General features: G+C 47.5%; 2 protein-coding genes across 3 annotated transcripts; one reads left to right on the top strand and one right to left on the bottom strand.

The window, feature by feature from the left end:
• The first annotated feature begins 332 nt into the window (after nucleotides 1–332).
• LOC119308827 (carotenoid 9,10(9',10')-cleavage dioxygenase-like) lies at nucleotides 333–4,353 on the top strand. 2 transcript variants are annotated; one of them, XM_037584989.1, is made up of 13 exons: nucleotides 333–470; nucleotides 559–705; nucleotides 828–930; nucleotides 1,023–1,285; nucleotides 1,370–1,549; nucleotides 2,355–2,433; nucleotides 2,535–2,616; nucleotides 2,774–2,836; nucleotides 2,920–3,058; nucleotides 3,199–3,520; nucleotides 3,644–3,702; nucleotides 3,784–3,939; nucleotides 4,032–4,353. In XM_037584989.1, the coding sequence occupies exons 1-13, from the start codon at nucleotides 354–356 to the stop codon at nucleotides 4,182–4,184; spliced, it is 1,863 nt and encodes a 620-aa protein (XP_037440886.1). In that variant the 5' UTR covers nucleotides 333–353; the 3' UTR covers nucleotides 4,185–4,353. The 2 variants fall into 2 exon arrangements, with proteins under 2 accessions (XP_037440886.1, XP_037440885.1); XM_037584988.1 differs by having other exon boundaries at nucleotides 3,644–3,939.
• LOC119308828 (iron-sulfur assembly protein IscA-like 2, mitochondrial) lies at nucleotides 1,804–11,546 on the bottom strand. The gene is made up of 5 exons (XM_037584990.1): nucleotides 11,227–11,546; nucleotides 10,656–10,786; nucleotides 10,378–10,486; nucleotides 10,168–10,254; nucleotides 1,804–2,104 (listed from the first exon to the last, which is right to left on the bottom strand). Exons 1-4 carry the CDS (start codon nucleotides 11,428–11,430, stop codon nucleotides 10,192–10,194), a joined length of 507 nt encoding a protein of 168 aa, XP_037440887.1. The 5' UTR covers nucleotides 11,431–11,546; the 3' UTR covers nucleotides 1,804–2,104; nucleotides 10,168–10,191.
• Nucleotides 11,547–11,867: the final 321 nt, after the last annotated feature.

Genomic DNA, 11,867 nt, shown 5'->3' with positions numbered 1-11,867 from the left:
TCCTTCGGGAACCCCACGAGACCCTCGTGGCATCTCGTCCACGTTGGTGCTCCTTCCGGAAACCAGATTTTGGTTTGGCCGGCAGATATTGGCGCCATCGAAAGCCTCCAGGCCAGTGCAGGGATTCTAATACGCAAAAATGGCGGTCATCACTGGTGTTGTCACGTGTCCGAATCGCTCGACCCCAACCACCAACCCGGATGTGGCCATGTCGGATATTCCAAGATGCCCCCGGCGTTTGCTGCCCGTTGTCTGATCCCGCGAGAAACTCCATCCAAGTTGCTATAAATGGAGGTAAATCGTCCTCCTCAATCCTCATGATTGCAGGAGGATCAGGCTTTGTCACTATCAGAATGCTGAAAACTACTACCTCTCCTCCGCATGCCTTGAGGCCTTCCCGTGCCTACTACAGGCCTGCTTTCTCTCTCAGTGCAACAACTTCGTCCTCGTCTCTAACCTCCAACCCAAAGGTCGACCCTCCCTCCGTCTCCTAGACGTTTCCCGGTTTCTGACAGTTTGTTTCTTGTGAAGTTTCTATCTGATGCCCTCTTGCTTCAGAAATCTTCTATCCAGGAGCTCCGAAGGCAGCTCTCTTCCAGGATCGACGATGCCTCGCGGGTGCTGAAGAAGGCGCCGCAGAGGCTTCTGGATGCAATAGTTGACTCAACCTTCAAGTTTACTCATCAAGCTCTGCTCCCATCTGAGGTACTCCAGTCCAGGAAACTCTATTGCAATTTCCAGGGTAAAATTTTTTGGCAATGACAACCCAGAAACTCAGCCGTGCTTCCTTTCTCGCAAAATTAACATTGCCTGTGGCATGTTTGCAGAGCAACTTTGCACCGGTCGATGAAATCGGTGGATCCATAGAGATATTCCAGATTGAAGGAGAGATACCCGAAGATTTCCCCGAGGGCGTGTACATCAGAAATGGTGATCATCTATATCTTTTCTGGTTGCTGTGGTGTAAGTAAGTGCAGTAGGAATAGCAAACAAGAAGCTAACTGTCAGCTAAATTATAACAGGTTCCAATCCTCTCTTTGGCGCCCTCCATTCGACGGTCTCCGTCTTTGGGGAGTCCAGTGAGATATGGGTTGAGGGCGAGGGCATGCTCCATGCCCTGTACTTTACCAAGACCGGTTCAGCTTCTTCTTGGTCAGTCTCCTACGACAACCGCTACGTGCAATCCGAAACATTGAAGATCGAGCAAGACCGCCAGAAACCATGCTTCCTCCCTGCTATCGAGGGTGACTCGGCAGCAATTATCGCCGCCTACATTTTCAACTATGTAATTAACACTTGCAAATCCAAAGTATACATATGTTGTTTACTAGAAACCCTAACCTGAAGTGTGAGTAAACATGCAATGCAGCTGAGGTTTGGCAAGGTGAACAAGAACATCACCAACACCAATGTGTTTGAACATGCGGGTAGGGTGTACGCTGTCGCAGAGAGCCATCAGCCCCAGGAAATCTGCATACAAAATCTTGAAACAGGCAATACCTGGGACATTGGTGGGGAGTGGGATCGGCCCTTCACAGCACACCCAAAGGTATGGGTGACCAGCAGCTCTATCCTTCATAAACCCCATGGCTAACAAGAACAGTAATCAAGCAAGTATAGACCACAAGAACAGAACTACTACTACCTCTGTAGCTAAATATAAGACGTTCTTGCAGTTCAATTTCAACTGCAAAAACTTCTTATATTTAGTTACAGAGGTAGAACTATAGAAGGTACAAATACTGCAGTCACATAGTAACTTGATCTTAAATATCAACCAATAAAGAATAACATATCGATACATCTGCGAGAGAACAAGATTATTTAATTTTATTGATACATCTGCCAGAGAACAGAATTAACATCCTTGTTTCAGTTACATCCGTGTCCTCAATCTGTTGGCTCAAAAAATAAGTGAACAATACAACCCAGGTGTGAAAAGAACTGAGATGCGGCACATATGATGGAAGTTTACTCCAGATCTGATCTGGAAAAAGGAGGAAAAGCAACCACGTCGGATTTATCTATCATCTATGTTACATGCCTTGCTTATATAACCCTGCGTTTTGCAAGATGAGTAGTCCGTACCAAATGTGCTATTTAACTGCAAAAATAACAGAAGTCCAGGGTTTATCAGAAATTCAGAAGCAAATATATGAATATATAGTTAAAAAAGAGGAGGTACTCTATTTTACACTATCATATATGTTGCAGATAATAATGAATAACTGCAAAAAAAAACACCACACTGCATACAAAAGTATGATTACAAGATGTTTCCAAATACATGCACATGTTGTTATCCTTGTTCAGTCATCTGTTTGATTTAAGGCACTTCATTCAAATGACTGTAGGTAGCTCCTGGATCAGGAGAACTTGTCATCTTTGGCTCAGATGCAAAGAAGCCTTTCCTGGTTGTTGGTGTTGTCTCAGGTAATTTATAATATGTTGCACTTCTCTAGAATTTTACACCATGTTCATGTGCCAAGGTTGAAATCAAGTTATAACCACAACTCGAGTTTATTTGACTGCAGATGATGGAACCAAACTAAAACATAAAGTTGACCTCAAGCTGAACAGATCTACACTCTGTCACGACATAGGAGTTACTCTGAAGTATGTGGATTTAAGAAATACCATTTGCTCCCAGCAATTTATTGATTACAGTGCATACTATTTATGAATTTTTAACTTGATTGGTAATACTAGAATAGAGTAGAATATTATGGTAAACAATGATAGCAATTCACAGATATTGTTTCTCTTGATGTAGGTACAACATAATCATAGATATACCACTTACTATTGACATTGGTAGACTCACTACAGGCGGTCAGTAAGTACTTCATATAAACTTATCCAACAATAAGCAGCTACATAATTTTGTAAAATCAAAATCACATATTACCCGTTGCATAGGCTAATCGAATTTGAGAAGGAAGGCTATGCAAGAATTGGGATTATGCCCCGCTATGGTGACGCAGAGTCAGTTATGTGGTTCGATGTTGAACCATTCTGCATGTTCCATCTTATCAACTGCTTCGAAGAAGGTGATGAGGTACATAGTATTCTCTTGTTAGCTTTTTTCATATATTTGTAAATAAATACTGACATTTATTGAGAAAAATATGTGTTCCATTCCTTCAAGTCGCTCACAACTACCTACACTACAAATTTCATCTTTTCCTGGTGGCCTAGGTTGTTGTTCAAGGCCTCCGTTCGGCAGACTCCGTCATACCAGGGCCAAGATTAAACAAACAGGACATACTCCCTGAAAGATCCGAGCTTAAAAAAGATGGCAAGGCCATGAAACAAGGAATTAATGAGAAATTATTCTCTCGCCTGTTTGAATGGAGATTAAACCTGAAAACGAAGACTGTTTCAGGGGAATATTTGACTGGCACCGAGTGCTCCTTGGAATTCCCAATGATCAATAACCACTACACAGGCGTGCGTCATAGTTATGGCTACGCACAAATAGTGGATTCTTTAACAAGATCTGCTGGCAGTAGTGAAAAAGGTATTGCTAAAATCAAACAACACTGTCTATATTACGAGCATGTACATTGGGCGCCTACGTCTATTTCCGCGTTTACAGTACTATGTATCACAGCTTGACTCGGTTTTTCGTTATATCTTACAGTACTCCCAAAGTATGGGGGCTTTGCAAAACTATGCCTTGAGGAGAGAGAGAATACAGAGGTATGTATAAATCAGCTTCGTGCATCAGTTCAGCTACTATTTAACCAAGATTTCCTCACTCAAATTCAAGCTGTACACCAGACATCGGCGGAAGATCTAATAAAGATGGAAATTCATCGGCTTAGTGAAGATGAGTTCTGCTCTGGAGCATCATTTGTTCCAAGAGTTGGTGGCTCACATGAAGATGATGGATGGATAATTTCTTTTGTACATAATGAAAGAACAAATACGTCACAGGCAAGTTTTCATTGTAACACATTACATACACACACCCCAATTTTCATATGAAACACGAGTCCAATTTTGAAGCTTTATGTCTTATGTTGCAGGTGCACATTATTGATACCCAAAAATTTGAAGGTGCTCCTGTTGCAAAAATAACATTGCCACAAAGAGTGCCCTATGGCTTTCATGGAACTTTTGTCCATAACAACATACACGGGCACGTGAATACCAGATCAGAAAAAAACTGGACAGCTTAAAGTTTATATATTGAATTGGGCCTTTGTAAGTAGAAATTTTTGTATCCAGTGAATTGTACAAAATTTTAACCTGTATGAGTATATTCGTAGGTTATCTCATTCATTGCTATGTAGGTTATCTTCTACAAGTGTATCTCGAATCACAAAGAAGCTGTGTTCAGCTAACATATGGCTGTCGTTCTAGTTGTAATCAGTTCATTATACAAGAATGCTGTATTGCAAAAAGATTCAATACGCCACAGTATGTTGAAAAAGACTGTGCTAGGTATATAATTCTAATGCAACCGGACTTGAAGTACAATTAGAAGAGAATACTCAACATCATCAGAACAGATCATGGTCTCTGATACCAAGTTCATATGACCCCCAGGAGCTTAGGGAGAAGTCGTTTGTTGACGTGTGATCGTCGATACCGGGGATTAAGGGCAAACCCCTTTTTTGTTCGGCTAGGGGCTAAAACACTTCAATAAACTTCATGTCAGAGACACGTCTTTTTTACCCAGGTCCAGGCCACCGCGAGGTGTATTACCTTATGTCCTGCTCTAGCTCTTGACGAGCTTATATGAGTGGTTAGAAGCTACTGCTAGGGGCAGTTCTAGTGCTCAGGATAGTTCTACTGTTCTTCTCCTAGCTTTGGTCTTCTGTTAAGTTCGTAGAGAGAGATCACCTACCAAGAACTGATCCTTTGATTTGGCCACGGTCCTCCCTTATATAGGCCTGGGGAGTACCACAATGGCATTTACAATTAAGTTGATATGTTGAACGGGGTACAAACTGCACGCTCCATGCGAGACCGCCAGACGGTTGTGGCGTAGTGGACGACAGGCCAAGTCGGTTCCTCGAGAAACGCATCCATCCTGTCATCTACAGCTCATTGGGGCCCATAAGGCAGTGGCACAAGGCTAATGTAGATACGTCGCCCGTGCTGGTGCTAAAGTCAAAAAGGTGGGGCACCTGTCACATCTCTGATAAGCGTCAGGTGCCGTCTTGGGACAAGACAAACCGTCATGCTGTAGACTCATGATGCGTATCTACGAAGCGTAGATCGCCGTAGGAATGCAGGCCTGGATTTAATTCGTCGGTCGGCCCTTCCAACTCTAAGAGAGTAGAGTTGCGCAGGCCTTGCATTAAATGCCTTGCCAGCCGGTAGACCCCAGGAGGGCCCACCAGGATCAGAGCTGCTGCTCGGGGGAGTTGAAGGTGCTCGGCGGCGGCCCCACGCACTTCCCCTGGCTCCTTATATTTGGCTGCCGTTGCTGAAATCATCATGCTCGGGGGCGACGCCTTGCCCAAGCTAGTCGGGGAACCATGCTGGGGGAGTCCAGAGTACTAGTCCTTGGTGCTTTTACTCCTTGGCCTTGACGTTGTCGATGATGCGACTTCACAATGGTGCACTGCTGGATCTTTGTGGCGCCAAGCTCGGCCCATTACAGCAGGCCCGGGGTACCTGTCCCCCGTGATGCTGACATAAGCCCTCGGCCCTGCCACCTGGTGATGGTCGAGAGAGCCTTTCTTCAAAGGTTCTGACAGGGACCAGCTCCCGACGGGAGGCCAATCGTGATAGATGGTCGGCGAGCTCGTTGTCACGGCACGTGTTGTAGCTGCAAGCCGTCGAAGTGTCGCTCCAACTTCCTGACCTGAGCCAGTTATGCTGCCATTTGTGAGTCCAAGCATTGATGGCCCTTCGACACTTGATTGATGACGAACTGGGAGTCACCCTTGATGAGTAGGCATCGAATTCCGAGGGAGGCTGCGGCTCCGAGGCCTGCGAGCAGCCCCTCATATCCGCCCATGTTGTTCATGGCACCTTTGAAAAGGAGCTGCAGAACGTACTGGAGTTGTTCGTCCGTCGGGGAGGTGAGAACCACTCCAGCCCCCAGGCCTTGGAGCGTGAAGGATCCGTCGAAGGGCATCGTCCAGTGTTCGGGAAGACCGACGATCTGGGAGTTAAGGACACTTCCTCCTCCTTGTCTTCGGGCACTGGTGTCATTTTTGTGATAAAGTCAACTAGGGTGCGACTTGATAGAGTGGGAGCTGACAAGCAGAGATCAAACTCCCCAAGCTCAATCACCCACTTCACAACTTGACGCCGCGACCAATGGCCGCATGGTTGTGAAGGATGCGATCAAGCGGGAAGGAACTGACGACGGACACCTTGTGGGCTTGGAAGTAGTGTCAGCTTCCTTGATGAGACCAAAACTGCATAGAGTAGCTTCTGGACCTGCGGGTACCATGATTTGGCATCACGCAGGACTTCATTCATGAAGTAGATTGGTCGTTGTACGAGACGTCCTTGATTCGTGGGAGCCCGCCCAGGCTCCTCGACCAGCTCAAGGCCAAACAAGAGCCTGGGCTTGCCTGCCAGCTCGGGGCTGGGCGGGAGCTCGGGCTCGGTTGCCAGCTCGGGGTCGGCCATCTTCTCAGAAGGTGCTGGGAGCTTGGACCCAGCAGCTTGATTTGACGCATGAGCGGCCGGGGGCTCGGGCCTGAGCTCAAGCTCCGACGTTTCCTCCCGTTTCGCCACCAAGAATATGCTCACGGCTTCGGGAGTGGCCATGATGTATATAGCAGCAATGGCTCTTCGGGTCTTGGTGCCACCAGGATCGGCGGAGAGGTGAGGGACTGCTTGACGCCTTGGAGTGCTTGTTCGGCCTCTAGGGTCCACTTGAATGGACCCGACTTCTTGAGGAGCTTGAATAGGGGGAGGCCTCGCTCCTCGAGCTTGGAGATGAATCTCCCCAAGGCTGACATGCAGCATGAGAGGCATTGCATGTCCTTGAGGTGCGTCACTGGGCGACTGGGCGCATCTGGCTAATGGCGTTGATCTTCTCAGAGCTGGCTTCTGTGCCCCTGCTTGAGACAAGGAAGCCCGGGAGCTTCGTCGAAGGCACGCACCACAAAAACATAATTCTCGGGGTTAAGCTTCATGCACATGCGGCGAAGGTTGTCAAAGGTTTCTGCAAGATCGCAAGGAGTGTGGCTTGATCTTTGGTCTTCACGAAGAGGTCGTTGATGTTGCAACCTATCTGGCACTCCAGTGCGATGAGCATGGCCCGTTGATATGGGGGGCCCGTGTTTTTCAAGCCAAAAGGCATGGAGATGTAACAGAACATTCGAACAGGGGTGATGAATGTTGTTTTTCCTCATCCTCTTTAGCCATGTGAATCTGGTGGTAACCAGAATATCCATCTAGGAAGCACAAGAGATCACATCCCACTGCGGAATCCATGATCTGATCTATGCCGTGCATAGGAATCCTTGGGACATGCTTTGTTAAGGTCGGTGAAGTCGACGCACATCCTTAGCTTGTCGTTAGCCTTCGGGACAACGACGGGGTAGGCGAGCCACTCAAGGTGTATCACCTCGAACCGAGCTTTTTTTAGTCTATGCACCTTGCTCAGATGAAATCTTAGTGCTCGGGTGCTTGATGGAGGTCAAGTTTGGTGATGTCAAAAATGATGCTTTCTTTCCGGTAGTGCCTCTGGTACCGAAGGCGACCATCAAGGACACCTGCCCGAGTGGCACTGTAAACGCCTACATCGCTCGCAGGCGCCCTAGGGGCACTTGCATCTTATCGAAGACGTCGAGGGAAAGATGTTGAGGCCCATGCCTCCGTCCACCAGCATGTTTGTCGGGGAGATCACCGACAAGACCCTGGGGTGGCTTTCATGGCTGAACATGATTGGGGTGTTCGACCACTTGAGTGGTCAGGGTGCGCCGATGCTTGGGAGCACCGCGTTCACTTACCACGCTAGCAACTTGAGCCGGCGGCGTGAAGCGGGTGCGGAAGCATCCCCACGGATGCATGCCACGGTCTTCCACTCCTAAGAGCCTGTTGTCTCGGTCACGGTGGGTAGTACGCTCGTCCCAATCGTGGCACCTGTTGCGTGCACCGAGATGTCCTTTGCGGCGTGCTTGGTGTCGGTTGTCGATGGGGCTCGAACCTCCCACCCATTCGTGAGGCCATGCTCGTCAAAGAGGGATGCGGGACATCACTCGCTAGTGCCTTCTTTGGGGCATTTGCCTTTCTCTTGTGGTCAAGGACATCATGGAGATCATCAACAAGCATGAAAGCGGTGATGGTGAGATGGGACGCAAAACGATGCTTCTTTGCATTGCCTTGCAGCGGACTCGGCGGCTGTGATGGCAACGAGGCCATCAAAGGGATCGAGCGAGAAGGGTCGCGTCCCTTCGAGACGCAGGCGCTTCTAACCATCGACTAGCAGCAGGCGATGTCCAGCAACCCCCCAAAGCAAAGGGCCCATGGGAGATTCATCCTCCACCAAAACGGGAGGGGGTTGAAGAATTCGGACAGTCCACAGCACGGCCGCCTGGATCGTTCACTTGCACAGTGTGGTCATCCATGCTGTGAGGATCCGCACGCACCGATGACGAACGATGTTACTGTCGTCGCAACCACAATTCGTGCAAGGGCATGGCTAAGGCAACCGGTTCGAAGCCGAAGCCTTAGCCTCCTACCTAGCATGCCAGATGTTGACTTGTGATCGTCGATGTCGAGGTTTAACGCTAGACCCCTTGTTTGTTTTGCTAAGGACTAAAACACTTCAGTGGACTTTACGCTCAAAGACACGGGTTTCTTACCCAGGTTCAAGCCACCGCAAGATGTCCCTACGTCCTGCTCTAGCTCTTGATCAGCTTATATGAGTGGTTACAAGCAACTGCTCGGGGCACTTCTAGTGCTCGGGATAGTTCTTTTGTTCTTCTCCTAGCTTTGGTCTTCTGTTAAGTTCGTAGAGAGAGATCACCTAACAAGAGTCGGTCATTTGCTATGGCCTCGGTTCTCCCCTTACATAGGCATGGGGGTACCACAATGGCCTTTACAATTAAGTTCATGCGTTGAACCTTTGGGGTTACAAACTGCAAGCCCCAAATGGGCCCATCAAACGGTCGTGAGGTAGTAGACAACAAGCCGAGTCAGTTCCTCGAGAAATGCGTCCATCCTGCCATCGACAGCTCAATAGGGCCCATAGAGCAGTGGCACAAGGCTGATGTAGGAACGCCTCCGTGGTGGTGCCAAAGTCAAAAAGGTGGGGCGCCTGTCACATCTCTGATAAGAGGCAGGCACTATCGTCTTGGGAGGAGAGGAACCGTCGTACTGTAGACTCATGATGAGTATCTACGAAGCATAGATCGCCGTAGGTATGCAGGCCTGGATTTAATGCGTCGATCGGGCCTTGGAACTCTAAGAGAGTTGCGCAGGCCTTGCATTAAATGTTTTGCCATCAGGTAGACCCCCAAGAGGGCCCACGAGGAGCAAAGTTCTACTCAGGGGCAGGCCCCACGCACTTCTCCTGGCTCCTTATGTTTGGCTGCCATTGCTGAAATCATCATGCTCGGGGGCGACGCCTTGACCAAGCTGGTCGGGGAACCATGCTCGGGGGAGTCCTAAGTACTGGTCCTTAGTTCTTTTTCTCCTTGGCCTTGACGTTGTCGATGATGTGACTTGACAATGGTGTACTGCTGGATCTTTGTGGCGCCGAGCTCGGCCCATTACAACGGGCCCGGGGTACCCTGTCGCCATGATGCTAACATCATTGCAAGAAGATCTTCAAGGCCAGTGAAGTGTTGCCCAGCAGGCAGCAATGCCACTGGGGTTTGTTAACGGTAACATGAGTAGGAGAGAGAGGAGGGGGGTTCTTTATCGATTTCTCCTCCCACCATAATATCTGTCTGGCATTCTATAGCCAGCTCACGTAACAAACTTGGAAACAGAACCATAATTTATGTCTAAGATATCTATGGAAGTCCAAGACTTGGGCACCAAGCATTAAGATGGCTGTGCAGAATCCGGCAGGCTAGGCCCACGCCACCAATGGGTATGCATCCACATAACAAAAACATTCTAGTAAAGCAGTAGGTTACATAAGATTCCTAAGATAGTAGCAATAACAGGGACTTATTTGGAAGTATCGAAGTATTGTAGTAATTCAAAAAAATGCAACATAAAGTTCTGTCAGGCTACCTCTTAAAGTTACTAATGTTCGAATTATTTAACCATGAAGGAACTCTTGCAGCTGCAGCCTCCAACAGCACTTGGATTGGTTGAAACCTGCACATCGCACAAACAGAAATCAGAGAACATTCCTAAGCATAAAACAGTAGGTTTACAATTGGGTAATCTAAAATAGTGCCCAAGTTCAGGTATTGAGCAATAGAGCCATTCAAAACTAACCACAAATGCTGAGCTTATCAATTCCTCTACATAATCGACTGTTGAACCTTTCACAAAGTCATATGAGACATTGTCGACAACCAACTTAACGCCATTCTTCTCGAAGACCCTACAGTTAAATCGACAGCATGTGAGACATGCAACTGTACCCTGATCAGGCAATGGTGGTAGACGTTGATGCTCCATTGCTTCCACAAAAACATTTCGGAGCATGTCCCACTAAAAATGGTGTTGCAAACAAAGATCGTGAAACCTCAATCTGAAGCATGACCACCAACCTATCATCAGCATTTTCCTTGCTATCCAGTGAGAAGGTGTACTGGAATCCAGAACAACCACCAGCTTCAACGCTCAAGCGCAACATGTTGCCCTTAGCAGATGGTTGTTTAGTATGTAACTCTTTGAGCCTCTGCAGCAAACAAATTACATGATCAGACACTGTACGTGCTAAACTAACTGAAGAAGTAAAAAACAGAACATAATAAGTATCGGAGGTGAGTAAGTGACACATTTTCCTTATAATAGCACAACAATTTTGTGAGCGAAGAACAGTATATGATCTGTATTACCAAACATACATAGAACTCTGCAGTCTTCATACCAAATTAGAAGTTAAGAACTCAGAGATCCTCCCAGAATGATAACCTCGGAGTTTAAACCCCTAAATTTCTACAGAGTCATTATACAACTGAAGGAAAAATATAGACAAACTCCACAGTTAAATCTTATAAAATGAATATCGATCCGTATAAGATCCTAAAATATATCCCCAAATTTATGAAAAAATTGTCCCTTGAGGCAGCAAAGCAGAGAGTAGTTACTGAAATAAAGAGGTTGCGAGACACCTACACGGACGCAGTTATCCGTCATGCTGACGACCTCCGGCCCCTCCGGCGCCGGCGTCTCAGTGGTGGTGGCGCCGGCTGCCGCGGCGGTGGGGTAGGAGGACGTGGAGGTGGAGGTGGAGGCGGAGGCGAGGAAGCGGTTGTTGGCGCGGATGCGGCTGTTAAGCAGTAGCGCGAGGCGGCGGAGAGGGGGCCTAACCGAGGCCATCGCCGCCCAATGTCGCCGCTGATATGCGGCGCGCCTCCAGGGGAATTGGGGAACGGAGGAAGGAGCGCTGGCGGTGACGTTTGGTGCGTGGGCTCCACGCCTCCACGCGTAGATGCTTTGCTCTGAGTTTTCTTGGAAAGGTTCTTGCTCCGTGTTTTGTTTCTCCTCTGTTCCTTTTTCTTTTTCTTTGAGCTGTGTTCCTTTTCCTCGATGACCTGTTCAATTGCAAAAAATTACATATTCCTTACAGGTTGATTTTTTTTGAAAGGTCAATGGCTATACTTTTAATGTTAAATTGGGATTCTTTAATACAAAAATAAAACTTGGATTTGAACTTTGGTGTTAAGACATAGGTGTGAATAGCCATCGACTACCTAGGGTCCTAGGCCCAAAGAATAGAAGAATAATGAAGGTGTCATTATGGTTCCGAGCTCACA

This window comes from Triticum dicoccoides, chromosome 5B (genome assembly GCF_002162155.2).
Source record: "Triticum dicoccoides isolate Atlit2015 ecotype Zavitan chromosome 5B, WEW_v2.0, whole genome shotgun sequence".
Lineage (NCBI taxonomy): Eukaryota > Viridiplantae > Streptophyta > Magnoliopsida > Poales > Poaceae > Triticum > Triticum dicoccoides.
This window is presented reverse-complemented; position numbering and strand designations above follow the sequence as displayed.